At 36.5% G+C, this 19,014-nt stretch overlaps 1 protein-coding gene across 2 annotated transcripts in view; it reads right to left on the bottom strand.

The window, feature by feature from the left end:
* Positions 1-15,008, bottom strand: part of HEB1 (ARM repeat superfamily protein) — a 43,832-nt gene extending 28,824 nt beyond the window's left edge. For both annotated transcript variants that reach the window (XM_089828762.1, XM_089828763.1), the window contains exons 1-3: positions 13,567-15,008; positions 12,899-13,366; positions 11,618-12,742 (exon numbers count right to left, since the gene is read on the bottom strand). In XM_089828762.1, the coding sequence (XP_089684888.1) occupies positions 11,618-12,742; positions 12,899-13,366; positions 13,567-14,643 (2,670 nt within the window). In that variant the 5' untranslated portion in view covers positions 14,644-15,008. The remainder of the gene's footprint in view (positions 1-11,617; positions 12,743-12,898; positions 13,367-13,566) is intronic.
* Positions 15,009-19,014: the final 4,006 nt, after the last annotated feature.

The following is a 19,014-nucleotide window of genomic DNA, read 5'->3' as shown; positions in this document are numbered from 1 at the left end:
CTGATTGACAAATTTCTAGATTACAGTACGAACTTTTCGAATTTCAAAATTAACTCTGAATACTAGAGTTGGAAAAAAAAAGGCAATAGTTCTGTATGCAGCATTGGAAAAAAACCAACTGAGAACAGTACAGTGGTATAATGCTCTAACTTCAGAGAGGAAAGGATTGGGAATGTGTTGGGCTTATTTATTGATTTATTTCATTGAGAATGGCAGATACAATTAGAGCACTACGGGAAAAAATATCATTGGAAACGAGTTGACAGGGATTTGTGGAGTCAGAACTTGCTCAAGATATCCATTAGTATATCCCAGGACACCAAGGCCTTTTCCTAGTGAATCATTAGTTTTAAATCCAAATCAAGGATTTGGTTGAAACCAGTGGTCATCATCGCCATTTAGAGATATAGGACTCCTATAGCATTGTGTTATTCTTTTGCAGGGTTTTGCAGAGCATCGGACTTTTGAGGATTCAAATCAACAGAAATTGTAGCAAATTAGAAATTTAGGGAGTCTAAGACTGCTAAAGCCAAACATTGATTGTAATAAGAAGTCAGGTCCCAACACATCAGACTTTAGAATCTTAAGAGAAAAGCTATGGGAGAGATACACAGTCTGGAAAAAGATCTTATTAAAGTACATAAGCAGTCAGCCCGAAATTTTCAATCCGATATGAGGACTGAAATAATGAGCATATATGATGAGTACAACAAATTCTCTCTACAGATTCAAAAAGAATTTCCTTTCATTGATTATGCGGACTTTCAGCTAGAGCTGCAAAACAAGACGGATATGATAAGAAACAAATACTATGAATTGGCTCGAGATCTCCTTGCAGAGGATAGTCATAGAGAATTGCATAGGGAAGATATCAATCAACTTGACAGTAGTACTAATAATAGCACAAGTATACTAACAGGTAATTGGGAGACAGAAGTATCTTATGGAGTTGTTTACACTAGTCCTTCTAATGAGCAGGTTAATTTCCCATGTAGTAGAGTTGACCAAACTGCCAACGTTGTCAACTCCAGCATCTTATTTGGTGACATGGAAATTAACTTAGATGAATTTTATGATGATACCAAGCTGGAAATTATGTCAAGTTTTGAGAAGGAGAAAATGGACCGCAAGATTGGCAGGATAGATAATCTAACACACATTGAGTTAGAGGATATATCTAAAAATGTTGTTCCCCTAGGTGATGAAAAATCAGAAAACTCTATGGAGAACAGCCCATTTGCGTTTGAAGGAGATGGTCAAAAACCATTATCACTCCTTGACTTATTGGATATGCTTTTCGTCAAAGAGGACAAGATTGTCCAAGTGTTGACGAGGTTGGATGATTCTTCCAATTTGATTGAGGATCTCATGCGAAAGATTGTGATAGAAGAGAGGCATGGGAATGCTTGCGGTGTCACAAGTCCCCTTTTACATACTATTTTTGAAACTTTGAAAATGATAAAATATGAGTACTTGCAACTATTAATGGATAAAGATCTAGCAATAAAATTTGGAAAGGACAAGGAGAGTGAGGTAGATGAGCTATGTCTTTAATTGAGCTTAACACATTATTCCATCCACAAAGCTCAAAATGAAACAAGTGGGGCAGCCACTTATGAAGAAGATGACAGTGGGTCAAGGGCACAAGAAATCACACAAATCATTGAAGGAATTCATAAGGTGGGTAGATGTGAAGGCAAGCAATGTGATTCAATCACGTATTTTCTGTTTGAGACTTTCTATGGTGAGGAAAATTCTATGGATCAGCAAGTTGATAGGTCTGAAAATTCTGATTTTTATGACAGCAACTGTACATTTTCACAAGAGGACATGGTTAGTGATACAACAAGTGAGGATAATTCAGAGATTTCAGCTAATGGTGAACCATCCTTTTATGAAGACTTTGGCATAAGCGAGAGTACTTATGGTCAAGTAGAAAGTTCAGATTTATCCTTAGCATGCTCTGAGGGAATCTTCAGCTTGCCCAGAGTTTTATCACCCAACTCTTATGAAATGGCCACGGCCTACTTGTTGATTGGTGATTTTCCTTGGTGGTATAGTCCAGCTATCAGTGATTTGCCTATGTATGTTGGTAGTATATTTGTTGATTCTATTTGGCCTTCAGGGGACAATGAGTTAATTGGAGATGAGTGGGGAGAACATAGACCATCCCATGTTCCACATGAGGTGTCTTCATTCTTTATCCAGCAGTATATTTAAGACAATGTGAGCATTCATGATCTTGGTGATTCACCAAGCACTCCTTCCTTTATCCAGGACCATGTTGATTGGGTGAGTGGGAATCCAGGTGCTAATAGTATCTTACATCTGGTGGATTATGTTGTGTTGTTACACAGTCACAGGATTATGATCCGTGTTTTTCAGCCTTCTGACATATCAGAGTTCCAGCAATTAGGATTACTTCATTTTCACCGGAGTGATATAGTGATTGAGTCAGATTGGCCGGAGCTATCATTGTCATCAGTTCAGTTATTGCAAGAGTGGTACAGTGGTACAGTTAGTATAGGAGCGGGTCAGTGGTATCTCAAACAGCGCACGAGTTCTCACTTGGGATCCAGGGGGAGCATCCCTACATATTGCCTTTCATCGAGGAGCTAGGAGGAGAGTTTGGTTGCTATCATCTTGGGGTGGATATTGGTATATTGTTGAGCCCCCTTTTTCACTTGACAGTACAGACTCGCAAGGTCACTCATGGAGTGAGGCATTCATTCTGACCGATGGTATTGGCACACAGGGCAGCAGCCATGGCAATTGGTGTCCCTTTATGGTGAGACTTGGGACCCTGGCATTCAATTATTTGGCACATTGATTCCTATTGTACTGTTTTACCATTCTGAGTTTGGGAAGACGCATGCTGGGGTACATCGGCTGAGGAATAGAACCTCATTTTCGAGGCGAGTATGGGATCCTGGCATTTGGTTTCAACAGGTATGAGCGGATTGCTTGAGGGCAAACAATCTTTGAGAAGGGGGGCTTTGTAATGTCCCCTTTTTCTGTGACAATATAATTCTGTGTTGCCAGCTCTCTTCGCCTAGGTTTCGGGGGCAAAAAGGATCTTTACGGGGTTCAGTTTGAGATTTGGCCTAGACTTTTCCAATTCCAAACCCATCAGAGCAGTTTTGACAGGTTGTCTAGATGCTTACTATTTTTAGTAAGTAATCAAAGCTCAGTATTTTCGGTACCTCAGTGCTGGGTTGGAAGCGTCTCGCTGAGAGCTTTCCAACAAGCTATTCCACATGCTTATCAGAGTTCATTTGGTCAGTTATTTTAATACCCGATGGCTATATGGTTTACTGACTAAGTGACTATTAAAGTTCATTTAACTTGTCACTTTATTTAAAAGGTACTATGTTCACTTAAGTGACTAAAGGACAAAAGGTGCTTTATCTCACATTGCTTAAAAAAGCGTGCATCACATTGGGAAAAGTGATAAAGGTACAACAAGCTCCACACGAAAGGATATATGAAGATTATATTATTTAAAACAAATATTAATCTGGAGCTGTAAACAATTGTTGGTTATTTCTTCGAAGACACAAACCCTTGAAAAAGCATTTGAAGGTTGGACACAAACCTAGCCTTCTCACAAGTTTAATCTACATTGCCAATCTGACTGTCATTCCTGTTTATAAGATTGGATTATTGGGATTGTTGCATGTTAATGTATTGTTGTTGTATAATACAATAACGTTACTGGACAGTTATTTGTATTAATTTGCCGGTTTATGTATAAACTTCTAAATATTGGGGGAATAAAATAATCTTTTTTGAGTTTCTTGTATGCAAATGTGCTGGTTAGAAATCGATTAAAGTTTTGGAATTTATATTAAATATTAGTTTCTTGTTCGGATTTAAATCTGCACTTTTTACCACGGGCTTTTTGGTAAAAAATCCGGAAAGGGATATTACACTAGTGGGGTCTAGTTTGATTGAAGTGTTTGTGTATGACTGGGCAGGAAGCCCTGTGCACTACAGTTGGCAGTCTGGATTTCTGATCAGAATGAAAGCTTCTTCTTTAGGCCACATCAGAATTTGCAGAAACTCTTGTCATAGCCTACAAGTCCTCTGTGCCGCAGCATCTCTCTTGTCGATAACAACATAACTTCTCTTCTTGCAAAATCTAGGTTTGCATCTGTCCGCTCTTCGCCACTAGCAGGTAATATTAGGCTTGCGAAAGTCCCCAACCGCTTTTGACAAGGCTTGATTTCGCTCAAGGTTCTAGACTTGAGCGATACAAGGGTTGTGTCCTTCCCGAGATGACTATGTGACTTAAAAAACCTTGGCCAATAATTCCACAAATAGCTGCTAAAAAAGTTGAGCAGTAAGTGTTAGCCAAAATAATTCTTAATTATATAAGGGCCAAATCAAAGAGTTTTTAATGGAAATGTTTGTAATTGAGGAAAATCAAAGAGTTCTACTATAGAAACAATCTCATAGCTTATGTCAATATGCTTATTCTTGTTGGTATTCCAATTCCAGAAATTTGCAACCAAGCGGAGGAAATGTTATTCTTATAATGAATTCTTGGTGAACCAAACGGTTGCTAACCAAATTCTGAAAACCGTAATATGGATTTCAAGTTCCAGAATTCCAAATCCAAAATTCCAAATTCCAATTCCCAAATCACATTCCAACAACCAAACGGACCCTAAAGTACCCGGTCCAGTTTGAGGTATCTCAAACACAACCCAGAAAGTCTGTGGTCAGATTCAACAACTGCTGTTACATTCCAGAACTCCACGTATGAGCTGCAACCAATCCACTGAAATACCCTATCTCTTCTCTTTTTAAATGCACTTCCTTATTTTACTATCAAAAACATTCACGTGCAAATTTTTTCTAATGCCGTGTTTATTTTTTGCAGCCCCTGTTTAAAAATCCGTAGACACACCCGACTCTATTACTGTTCTTGCTGCCTTTGTCACCACTTTTGAGGGTGATTGTTATTGGTTGACGCATAAGGAGTTCCACCTGTCACGTGACGAATCACGCTATCTCGTCTCAGATTAATCAGAGTGAATACATGGTTCGCACCACATATTGCATTTTATAATCTCTAGCAACTTCAGCGTCTCATTTTGTAAAAACTGGTAATCATTTCTTATATTCCATTTCAGAACTTTTGTTCATTATTCAAAACTGAAAGTTGACTGGCTTTGGCCAGAGATGCTTCCAGTTACTGAGGTTGCAGTCGTTTCCAAACTTTCATCAAGATATTAACAACCAAGACAAAAAATATGCATCATTTTCTGCAATCCGCTCCACCTATTTATTCTAACAGTTCAGCACTTCTTAAAAAGCATTCTCAGACTGCAATACTTCCAAAACTCGCAGATATCATTTATCCCCTCGTTTTGCTAGTATATGTGGATGTTTTTTAGGAAAATGCTCATGGAGAAACTATTATGCTTCCGACTTCATGTCTGTGTGCCCACAGGTATTCTCAAACTGTGATAATCGACTGTCATTTATAGGAAGATATGTTATAGTTTTCAACCTGCCAAGTAATCATCTTTTTGTTAACGACAATCGTCAGATGATTATATGCACCCAAATTCTGGCAATCTTACTAAGAAAAACAATCAAAGCCTTTCTCCAGAGCAATCGATTTAGGCAGAACTCAATAACAGACGCACATACATGGACATTGGTTGGAAAAATCATTGAGAAGACATTACCTACTCAGAGCACTGATAGCATATAGAAAGGACTGACAACCCAATGCCAAAATTAGTATGAGTAACTGCCCAGACACATGTCGATGGCAATATCAGCACAAACAATAACTACCAATGTCCAACTCAAAACAAGTTTGTTATTTGATCATTGCCAGTACTCTATACATGTCAGCAAGGTAACTGATTGACATGTATCATGCACTAAATAAGCCACTGAAGATGCCAACACACAAACAAAACTAATCTGGACAAAGGTCCAATGCAGCAACAAAGGTCCAAGTTGGTCAAGCACCTCGAACAGGTCAAACAGGTCAAGCACATCAAACACCTCAAGCAAGTCAAGCAGGTCAAGGGGCTGAAACACTCAATTGAATTATCTGATGTTTTGCACAACCTTGATCACCATTCTTTTGACATCAATGACGAAAACATCCAACAACTATATAATCTAGCTATATGAGTCTAAGTGTGTGTGTGTAATTCCATCATGCCAAGTTACCTCCACAGCTAAAACCTTTTCCTTGATGATATTGTCCAACTTGAAAGAGTGTCAACAATCCTTGAAACACTTATAACAAAACATAATAAATAATGAATCATCATAATCATAATCATTGTAAATCATACTTCAAAAGATACTTAAAATGATTAACCTGCCTTGCCTAATATTTTGTTATTAAACAATTAATCTAAGTTATTAGGTTCACACCCTAGACCCTCAAATCACATTCATTCTCAGGTACAAGTTGGGCGTACATAGGGTATGTGCCCAGCCCTGTGTGTTAGCCCGGTTGCGCAGGGGTGCACACCCGGGCAAACCCACAGGTTTGGGCACGCACCCAACTTGTAGCTAGGTGCATCAAGCATGATGCCCGTATGTATCTAGGAGAACTAACAACATCCAAAAGGAAAGTGGACCCAAAACAAAGTTTAAAAATATTTGTTTGGTGTTGTTTTCTTGCTTTCTAACCCTAAAATGCCCCCATATGAAGCCTCCAAACACTAATTCATTTCATTTTTGTTCTCTCCATCTTGCTAGTTTGGAGTAAGGCAATTGTATTCGAAGGAGATCAATAGTAGAGTGCCAAATACCTTCCACAAAGCAGATTTGAGTGTTAAAGCTGTGCATTTCAACCAACCATATTCTTTAGTTTTTGATATATTGTTCAAGTTTTTTATGAGTTCTAATAATTTTCAAGTTTGTGAAGAAGTTTTGAAGTATGCTTTTTCATTTTTTATAGATTGAAACAATGAGTAGTCAAAGCTCAGTGGATGGGGAAGAATCTCAAAAATTAAAAATTAATTAAGGGTCTCCTTTATGAAGACACACTACAAGAATTTCACAACTTTCTATAAGTGGGTGGTTTCTTTGGGAACGTAATTTTTGCAATGCACAATATAATACCTCCCACTACCGAGTCATCTTTCTTTTTTTGAGCCCTAGGATAAAGTGATTAGTAAGTGTGAGCGTGCATGACCAAATAAAAAAGGGTTGTTAGTTGGACAAATAGCAGCACTTATAAAAGAACAAGAAGATGATGGCAAGTGGGTTACAAAAGGAAAACAAAGTGGTTATAGCTCCGGGAAAGGAAAAAAAAAACGATAACACCACCCTCTGAACCAGCCTCTAGACATTCCTTCTTGCCTATGACTTCTACAAAGGATGCAGATGTAGAACAACAAATCACTACCTGCAAGAGAGTTCCATTAGAGAAGGGGTTTAAAAATGAGGCAAAAGATATTATTGATTAAAAAATTGCACGTTGCCTCTATGCAAATGGTCTTCCATTCAATTTGATGAGATCACCATATTAGAGGGAGATGGTGATAACAATAAATAATGCACCTTCTAGTTACACAACTCATGGAGTTGAAGAGGTGTGCACCACCTTATAGCAAAAGGAGAGAAAAAATGTAGAGGCCCAATTAAAACCAATTAGACGTTCTTGGGTTCAAGCAAGTGTGTCTATTGTTTGTAATGGATGAAAAGATTGCAAAAACCATCCATTGATCAATCTTATTGTTGCGTCTCCCAAGGGGAGAATGTTTTTTAGGGCATTAAAAGATGTAGAGTTCATTGTCAGCATTCTCTAATTTCATAGAGGCAATAGGTCATGGTAATGTTTTCCAAAATAATTACGAACAATGAAAAAGTTTGGAAGGTTGCATGTGCTTTGGTAGATGCTAGATATGATCATATCTTTTGGAGACCATGCACTGTACACTCACTCATTTGGTGATGCAAGCAATTGGCACCCAAATAGAATGGGGGAAAATAATGAGGGTCAGGAAATGTAGATGTTTGTGACAAACCACCATATGTCACAAGCAATTTTCAGAAAATTCTCGATGTTAGAATTACTAAAGGTAAGTTTTAAATTTTAATTTATTTAGTTTCATTCATCATCTTATGTCATGTTTTGCATAATTGAATAAAATATTTTTTGTGTTATTTATTTTAAATATGTTATTAACCTACTATTGATATGCTCTTAACTGCATGAAACCCAATTTACATCTCACACAATCATTCTTAAACGACTTATGAAGGTGAAAAGGGCATTGGTGCAAATGGTTATTAGCAACCAATGGGGTATCTAGAAGCAAATACAATGAGGGCCCAAAAGGTGAAGGCATTGATATTCGATGATGATTGGCAAGCTCGTATGGATTGTGTATTGGAATTCACCGAACCTACCATGTTTGTGCTTCGGTTTGCTAACACAAATGAACCATGATTGGGGGATGTCTATAATAGCATGGATACAATATTGGAGAAAATAAAATTGGTAAGATATAATACATTCCTCTATTGTTGTTTATTAAGAGATGACTAAATTGACATAACTTAGATCAAGATAACTTACATGAACATTTTTTGATATCCCAAGTAATACAAGGAGAGAGAATGATATTGAGGACACCTTTTACAAAAGGGTGGAAGCAATTGTTCTTCATTGTTGGAACAAGATGATCACACCATTACACCTCCTAGCATATTCTCTATCTTCCCGGTATTATAGCGCAAACGTACTTGCTACTCCAAGTAGAGCGCTACCATATAGAGACTCTAAAGTTGCAAATGGGTGCAAGAGGGAATTTAGTAGACTCTTCAGTGATCCAAAGGTGGGGGCAAGCATTAGGAGAGAATTAGGATTGTTTATCTCAGGAAAGATCTCCACCCTACTACTATCAATGACCGAAGTAGAATGGATGTTATTACGTGGTGGTACCTTCATGGTAAATATTTATGTACCTTTAACCTCTTACATTGAAGAATTCAACACTTAACATTTTTGAATTTATCTTTCATTTTTTATTTTGTTGGTTTTCTCCCCGAGTTACAAGCTCTTTTGCTGCTGAGCAGAATTGGAGTACATACTACTTTATCCACTCGGTGAAGCATAACTAGTTGGCTGCAAAAAAGCAAAAGACTTGGTGTTTATTCATACCAATTTGCACCTCGTGGCATGTAAGAATCTGAAATACAAGAAAGGGGTAGAGAAGCTTTGGTGGGATGTAGCACCCAAGTCTGTTGACTTGGATGTAACCATTTGAGATCTTCCTAGAGACACTATGATTGATGTGAACGATCGTAATGACATAGCACAAGTTGCCTCTAGTTCTAATGGAACCAGTTTGGGTTCTAATGATGATGATGATGATCTACTTGCAGCTATTGAAAATCCCAAAGATGATTATTGTTTATAATACATTTGATGATTGATGAACATTGAACATTGAATTGTGTTCAAACTTTTACTATGTTTTCAATTTTCATTTTGTAATTCAGTAATTCAATGTAACGATTTTCTTTAGAGTCATGAACATAGATCAATGATCAAGTATTTAAATTTTTAATGTTTATCTTTGGCATTGATCAATGAACAAGCATCATATTATGAAAGGATTTAGTTTTACAATTCTATATATTTCTCTTTTTTTTTGTACATATGATGCATAACACACACTTACCCCTACATACCATAATGCGGAAAAGATCCACATACTCACATACTGGGTTCTCATATCCGAACCTGAACCAGTAACTTAGCAATTAATATAATAATTCAGTGTATGTGTGTGTGCGCGCATGTGTGCATGCACGTGTGTGTAAATAACTATACTCAATTAAAACAATTGAAAGTATGATACTTCACCAATACTCATTCAAATTGAAATTCAAATAAATTATAACTAATAACTGAATATTCAATAATATTATAAACCATATCATATACATCTATATTCACGATTCCACTGCAAATCTAAAAAATCATCACAATTACAAAATCAAAATATTCTTCATGATTCAATGTTCATCAAACTGAATCAGAATAATATGGATTAGGAACAAAAAATAGAATTGAAAACTAAAGTCTGCACATGTTAAATTAAAGTTTCAGTGGCAAAAAGTCTTCATTTTGACATTTTCCAGGGCCTGGGCCTGCAGAGGCATCCAGAAGCGTCCAGATACACTGTGGGGCCATCCGGATGTGCTCCCCAGGCATCCAGATGCTATCCACAGGGCAACCACCTCCAGACCAGCTCCCACACACATCTAGCTCTGCCTCCAGCTCCAGGATGCCGGCATCAGTAACTAAGTAATAATTCAGTAATTAAACGAAGGCAAGTTGATCAAGACATAAATATAAAGCAATTGGAGATAGGTTGACTCAGATTTTAAGGACAATTCAACAAACGAACCACTACATTACTAAATCTATAAATTATGCATAATGAAAACTAAAGAAGCTCATGTAGAAAGCAAAACATGCAGATTTTACTCCCTCCCACCCAAAGGAGTAAAGCAATAACAAAATCAACTCTATCAACCAAGTGATACAGTGGTGTATATTAACCACAACAATCTTTGAGAAGAGAGATGAAGCTACTGAGTAATGATCTTTATAGCATCAAGCAATAGATTAATATACAAGTGTTCCTAATAAGAGAGATATTGGTTACCATTGAATGAAACATTTCAGTTTCCAACAATTATTAAAAGAGTTAAGTTGGCAGAACTTGTCATGATGTAGTTGAAAATGGCCAACTTGTTGAAGCCATAACAACTCTTTAAGATACACAAATAGTAATTGGAACTGGAAACCGTGTGATTTAAAATAGAGAGTGATAAAAAATGAAGCAAAACATATACACAGTAATATTCAGAAGAAAACTCTATCACTAATACAAGCTGCTATTGAGGATTTGATTTTGTTTTTTCAAAAATTGGTAACCTCTTTGAGCTTTTGTGTGTGCATTTAAAACACTTTTCTAAACAAAGTCAAACTGTAGCACTTTAAATGAACAAAATTATCAATGTTGGCCAGAACCAAACAAAATGCATTTTCAGGGCTTGTAAGAGAGGGCTTGACCACCTACTCCTTCTTGGCTGCTTTTCCACCTTTAGCCAGTCAAAGGTACATGGTTTGAAAATTTGGCAATAACACTGGCATACATCAAGGTATGTCTCTGAGCAGGTTGAATTATTGTCAAGTTCTCAAGTGACCTCAACTAATGGGTAATTGATAATTTACAACCCAAAAAGTCTTGCCATTAAAAACAATAGGCAGGATCAAAAAAATTGTTTCTGAGTTTTGACCTGCGGAATCCTGAATAATTAGGGTCAAACTTTTAGGAATATTAGTATGTTAAGCTATATATATCTCTTCATTTATAAATTTGCTTCCCTTATGTACATCCGGGAGGACAGATCCTCACCAGCAGCCATTATCTCTGGATAATAACAGGAAGGAATCTGGGTATCTAGAATTCAAACAGCATCTTGCTTAATCCCAGGATCCATTTTGAATATTATGTTGACCGACTCTAATCAGAGGTATGCAATAAATAGATCTCACTGGAATTGCATAGTTTTTAATATAATATTGGGAGATGATAGAAGTAGTACTCACAGCAGATGAAGCATCAGCAGAATTGCCTGAGTCCTTTTCCTTGTCATGAGTAGAATTTTTTCCAATGTTGACAGACTTTTGCCGAAGAGCCATGTGTGTAACAAGTGAAATGTATGCTCGAATAGGTGGCATCACCATACAATCAGAAAAGTTGGATTGGTCTTGAACAACCATTTGAACTAGAATTTTGAGAGCAGAAGCAAGATCTCCCAATTTCCGTGAAGCCAACACGGCTTTTCGAGTACCCTCTTCACCGATTAGGTTCTCTACATGCCATGCCACTGACACTGCAATGGTAATGCTTCCTTTAATGCTACCATTACCAGTTTTCTCAGATTGTCCATTGCCTTTCATCACTCTCAATTTCATAGAGATTTTCCTTGTCCTTAAAGTTTTTTTCTGTGATTTTTTCCCCCTGTCCTGTTTTGATCTATTCATACTCTTTGCAGCATTGCCAGAACCAGAAATACACAAGCCATTTTGAATAAGTTTTATCAAATTTTCCATCAGGTCATCAAACCCACCCAATGCAAGTATTAATTTATGAGCTGCCCTTAATTCTTCATGCTTACTCTCATCCTGGAGAATGGCATCAAAGTCCATGAAAAGTTGGTCGCAGTGCTTACTGAACTCTGTTATATCTTTGGGTGGAATAATTGAGGCAATGTGCAGTATAGCTGCCAATTCAGATGGACTACATGCAGAACTTAGCATGCACTGGAAGTTATAAGCTGAAAATAACTCACAAAGAGCCATTTTGCATGATTGATTGTTTGCCAAGTTGGAAGAAAGCTTCTTAACTGCAATTAAAATACCTTGTCTTACCTGAGCATCCATATCATCTGGTGTCATGATCTTCTTAAATAAGGCATTTACCAGTTCAATGAGAGACTTTACAGGAACCCCTACAGATGGAGCATATTCACAAAACTTTACTGCTGCAGATGGAGACCTTTCGGCCAGCCTAATGAATCGTGTGCATGCGTCATCTTGCTTGCGGACATCATCAACATTGACAGATAATGTCAACGGGAAATATGATGGAAGAAGAAGTCTGGTGAGTCGCTGAGCAACTGAACAGTGGTCAGTTGCAAGAGATTGCAGTATGGATTCCAGGTTGACAACCTACATTGAATAAGCAATTTAAGATGAGCACACCGAAAAACATGCACTTGAAACTTTAATAACAAACTATTCAATGTGTGTGAGAACTCTGATTGTATTCATTAGATTGCCTCATCGCCAAAAGCACCAATGGTAGCAATGGAATCAAAACCATACTTTGTGAAACGGTAGTGCTCGAATGTTGTTCAATGTCAGAAGAAGATCTGCAACTGCTGTTCTTACCACCAGGGCAGGATCATCAAGCATGGGGGACAACCTCGGAAGAAGCACTTTCAGCAATTCATGACTTTGTGGGTTATCAAGCAGATATATCATTCCATCAACTACAGCACGCCTGACTGTGCTACTAGACAGGTCATGTGCCATTTCATCAACAACTTTGGTCAGAAGCTTCGCAGTAATTGTAGATGGAACAACTTCCCAGAACAGTCGAAGAATTCGACAAGCACCTTCAACAGCAGTCGAGCGTACATCAGGACAGTCATCTACAAGCAACTTTTCAAGAAGAACAAATTGTTTCTCTAATAAAGCTTCCTTTTCTTCTTTAGATGCATTTGGATCTTCCAAAGGGAACATATCTACTAGAAGCAGCAATGCATTGCGGCGAACATTTGAGTTTGCTACCTAAGAGCAAATCACTTATTAGAAGCATAAAACAAATCTATGGAGATTGTCAGTATATTTTGGCTGGAAAATAACTTTGATGTATTTGCAAAGGCGACTAGAATCCATTTAAAAGCAGTCACAGTAGCACTGGAAACTATGCTAAAGATGACGGCCAAAAAAAACATAATTCATAATATGAAAGACAAACAGATGCAAACCTGCAAAGCTCTGAACAATATGGGCTCCTGAAGATGGAATAGAAAAGCTTCGACACCCTCCTGAATGCGGTGAGTGATAAAGGCTTGAAAAATCTTTCTAATGGACGAGGCAAGAGTTTTGGAAGTTGCATAAACGGCCCCTTCGAGCAATTCCTGCATGAAGTGATGGAGCAAATTTAAAGAGGAAGAGGAAGAGGAGAGCCTCCAGGCCCTCAAGAGAATCTCCCCGTATGCCTCAAGAACAGAGCGACGACCAAAGGGGATCTGCGCGCGAATGATGGGGAGCAACTCCTCTGCAAGCTGGGCATTGAGGGATAACAGGAAGGCCACGAAGCGCCTACCCTCATCTGCCCTCACATACAAGGGCGCCACCACGCACCGCCTCAGCAATTGCTTGAGATCCCCGCTACTCTCATGCGTGAAGTCCAGGGACGCCAAACCCTCCCTCATCGAATAAACTCTGTGCACATCAATTTTGCGAGCGGCAGAGAGGGATTTCGCCAGCAAGAAGGGCAGAGCCTGCGCCAACAACGCCTCCTTCCTCGGCCACGACTCCCGCCACCACTGCTCACACATCCCCGCCACGCATTCCTGCAGCGCACTGTCCTGCTCAAACAACACCAACTTGTCGTGCAGCTTCTCAAGAATGGGGAAAAGATCGGCGGGGAAGAAACCGTTCTCACCCTGCATCGTCATGCATAGCTGCGCCAAATGAGCGTAGCTGCGGAGGGCATTCAACGACCCCGTCGACCTACCGCTGCCCTGCGTTTCCGCCTCTTCTACCACAACCCTCTGGTTTCTACCACTCCTCCTCCTCCGCTTCTTCTCTGGCGATGATCTTGTCAAATTGTCCCTGTTATCTGATGATTTATCGTTTTCGAAGGCTGCGACGGCCTGAGACGTGGAGATAAAGAGGGTGTCGCAGAGCTTACGTTTCAAATCCGCGGTGGCCTCAACGGTCCATGCCCGCATCACATTTTTAAGTGCAGATTTATCTACCCTGGATTGATGTTTCTCCACCAAAGCGAGGAATTCTTCCGGAGAGCTGTCTAACGCTTTTGAAAGCCTTTCTTCCATTTTGCTTCTTCTTCTTCCTACCTTGGCAGGAACGATCAATTATCATCCCCTACAGACAAATATAATTTGCATTGCTTACAAGTTGTAGCTTCTCGCCCTAGCAAAATCCTTTGATTCTGTTCATGTTTTCCTGCAGATTTGAGAACCCGCCTTTAATGGTGAACTTTGTACTGAAAAGGCTTCCAGTAGATCAGATCCAAATTTTTTAAATTCAAATTCTGCGCCCTCTTCTTTATGTCCGTTTAGAATCCAACCTTTTGAGTTTAAATTAGAGTTGAAATTCATTTTAAGTTATTTACAAGACATATGTTTTTCCATATCGTATACGGAGGAGAAATAAAGATTTTTTCCTCCGAACCTAATCTCTTTTAGATGTGAAAGCCTTGGAGCGTGGGCTTATTAGTTCCTGCGCTTATTAGTTCCTGCGATGGCACGAAATTTATGCATTCTTAAAAGTGAATGATCTTATTAGTTTAGTTCCTGCGATGGCACGAAATTTATGCATTCTTAAAAGTGAATAATCTTATTAGTTTGTTCAATCAGGAGCTTTTATTTATTTTTATTTATTTTCTATTATAGACATATCTTTTTTTTGACATTTTTGCAAATTTAGTCAAACTTATTTTCATGCGATTTGATTGGTTTATGTGTGTTACAATCATGAGTTTGAAATTTTTTTCACATTATTGTTTTGTGCACACAAAATAATTTTTTATTTTTCGAAACTTTAGATATCAATACTAGTATTGTCAAATATTTATAGATTGTGGTTACAGTTGTATTTAATTTTTCAAAAATCAATAGAAACAAACAAAACAAGACAACATGATAAAGATTTATAGAGATGACATTTCTTGTCGTTTATTATTGTTGTGGTTACAATTGTATTTCATTTTTAAAAAATCAATACAAACAAACAAAACAATACGACATGATAAGCAATTAGAGAGATGACATATCTTGTCGTTTATGATTTTAGTGTTGCATAAGTTTCTTTGGAAAAGATGTTTCTTTATAGTGGTGGCTTATAAATTATTTGTAGGTCAACATTTATCGTGTGAGCATTGATTATGGATGTCAGGGAATATATTTCTTTATAGTTGTGGCTTATACATAAGTTTCCTTGGAAAAGATGTTTCTTTATAGTTGTGGTTTATAAATTATTTTTCGGTCAACATTTGTCCTGTGAGCGTTGATTATGGATGTCAGAGAATATATTTCTTTATAGTTGTGACTTATAAATGATTTTTAAGTCAACATTTGTCATGTGTGAGCATTGATTATGGAATCTTCTAGAATTGTTATTTGCTTATTTATAGCATTGGTTGATTACTTTTAATTCACATTTCTAAAGGCTTGGTTTTCGTCTCTTTCTACTAGAGTACAAGGTATGTCAGAGATTTCTCTATTCTTTTTATTTGAGATTATATTGTGTTCTAGTTGTATTGTTTTATGTGATGATCATGTTTACATAGAATCTTGTCCAAATCTATTGTTTAGAACATATTGTGTTGTAGTTGTATTGTATTCTCTGATCATCATATTTATATGAAATCTATCTATGGAAGCTCGTCCTAGTCTATTGTTTAGAATCGATTTTTTGTAAAAGAATTGAGTTTTTTGTTTGAAAATTTTAGATCCATTGGTCAAAATTTGAAATCGATGATCTATTGTGTAGAATCAAATTTGTTGTAAAAAATTGAATTTTTTTGGCAAAGATCTATGCAAATATGTTAGATCACAATACTTTTGTGCATGAAATGTTATTAGATTTTTTATGTTTGATGGTGTTTTTGTAACTTTGTTGTGTTGGTAGAAAAAGCCTTGAAGCTTTTGAAATATATGAGCTTGGCTACTATAGAATGAACCTTGGTAATCTTCAGATGCATATTCTCAATAATTTCTATAATTTAATTTACAAAATGGTTCAGGAGTTTACCAAAACACAATCACAAAACATGGATCTTGTCAAGTTGTTGGGGAAAGTCCCCTGAGAAAGGGTGTAAAGCCAAACTCAATGAACTAATATAGCATCACTAGTAGTTTATTGTGATTCCAACTTTCATCCCAGCTTTCACCTGCAACCTACTTACAGATAAATTAGATGCTAGCGAGAAAGGATCCCAACTTAATCCTCCATTTTCAATTTCAATTATTGTTCAACTGCTTGATATGTTTGCACAATTAAAACAATTGTGTATCAATGTGCTCTGCACATTGATAGGGAGCCACGGTCCTGGCCCTCTGTGATAGGGAGCGAATAAAATATATCATCGACTTTAGAGCAGAAAGCAACCAAATTTGGTAAGTAGACGCAAGTAATTAAATGTTCGACAGGTATACTAGATAAGCTAGGTCAAAAGTTTAATGATATGATCTTTCGAATGTTCATAGAGTAGATCATTTTGTAGAGGATAGAGAAGTGATACAGGCATGTCTATAGAGTTTTGTACTCAAATAAATATGAAATACATGATTTTTCATATAAAATACATAAATAAATGAAAAATGAGGAATAAAATTGAAATTAGAAATGAATTTTAGAACCTTTAAACATAAAATGGTTTAAATATGACATAATGCTCTATTTGTTTAAAAAAGAATTTGGATTATGTATTTTGAAGTATGAATTTTTATTTTGATTCAAATAAGAGATTTTCAAGTAAAAGGTGATAATAATATATTATATTATGTAATATATTATTACTTTTATTTTGATTCAAATAAGAGATTTTCAAATTAAAGGTGATAATAATATATTATATTATTTAATATATTATTACTTTCGATTACTCATTAAGATTTTTCAATGTTTTATTAGATTCATATATTTAATCTATTATTGTTGATGACATCACAATTATAGCAAAAGAACCAAGCTATGACTTGTCAATAGTAACATTCTACATTCCACTACTTAATGTTTGTTTTATTAAAATATGTTGACTTGAGAATAGACAAATGCTACATTCCACTACTAGTATAACAAATAAATGAGAACCAATGGTTGTGAATACATCATGACTAGAAGAGTAGTGTGATTACTCATTAAGATTTTCCAATGTTTTATTAGATTCATATATTTAATCTATTATTGTTGATGACATCACAATTATAGCAAAAGAACCAAGCTATGACTTGTCAATAGTAACATTCTACATTCCACTACTTAATGTTTGTTCTATGAAAATATGTTGACTTGAGAGTAGACAGATTCTACATTCCACTACTAGTATAACAAACAAATGAGAACCAATGGTTGTGGATACATCATGACTAGAAGAGTAGTGTGGCTTAAATGTGACCTATAGTGAAGGTCGCTTTTAAAAGAGGACTTTATGCAATTGAAAATCGAATACATTGCTTATTGACTCATTTCCAACAAGTTCTCCCTTCTTCATTTTCCTCTCCAATATCCAATAGTAAGATTCTACATTCCACTACTTAATGTTAGTTCCATTAAAATATGTTGACTTGAGAATAGACGGATTCTACATTCCACTACTAGTATAGCAAACAAATGAGAACCAATGGTTGTGGATACATCATGACTAGAAGAGTAGTGCTCTATAAGTGTGACCTATAATGAAGATCACTTTTAAAAGAGGGCCTTACAATGGTTCTAAATACATCATGACTAGAAGAGTAATGCGCCTTAAGTGGGACCTATAATGAAGATCACCTTTAAAAGAGGGCTTTATGCAATTAAAAACCTTATATGTTGCTTATTGAGTCCTTCCCAAAAAGTTATCCCTTCTTTATTTGCCTCTCTAATATTTCTTGTAAGTCCATAACTTTTTTTGCTTTCAAAATAAATTTAGTTATTGCTTTTGTTTCTTTGATAGTTGGGAAAAGCTTGAAGTATAGATTGAGTGGAGGTTCTTTGTTTTGAGGTTAGAAATTTTTAGGTGTATAAGACTTTGGGGAGTTTGTTTAGCAAAGGGTTTATAGGGTTCAAATATACTTGTGGTGAGTAATTTTATGGGTATCAGTAATTTTTACATAATGTTAGGTGTATTATTCTTCCGTTTTGTTAGTGTTTGGCATATGCTTTACACTTGGATGTTTTTTTAATCTTTTGATAAATCTAGAATTGAATATGTTAGGAATCTTATTTGACTAGTTGTATCTGTTGTCGAAAACCTCTCTTTAATTTTTACCTCAAGATATATTCATGTTCAAAAAGTAAACTTGCTTTTAGTTTTTCATTAAAATGGATTCCTTTTCATCATAACTTGATTTTTGTTTTAATTTCACCACTTTGAATTTTTTTGTAAAATTATATTATATATTCATGAAGGTTTCCGGTTGGGTAGTGTTTGGCTAATATTCTACACTTGGATGCTTCTTTTATGTTTCTTTTTCTTTTTT

The sequence above is a fragment of the Cupressus sempervirens genome, chromosome 5 (assembly GCF_028749045.1).
Source record: "Cupressus sempervirens isolate cs-2001-9-10 chromosome 5, ASM2874904v1, whole genome shotgun sequence".
In the NCBI taxonomy this organism is placed as follows: Eukaryota; Viridiplantae; Streptophyta; class Pinopsida; order Cupressales; family Cupressaceae; genus Cupressus; species Cupressus sempervirens.
Note: the sequence above shows the minus strand (reverse complement) of the source record. Positions and strands in the feature narration are given on the sequence as shown.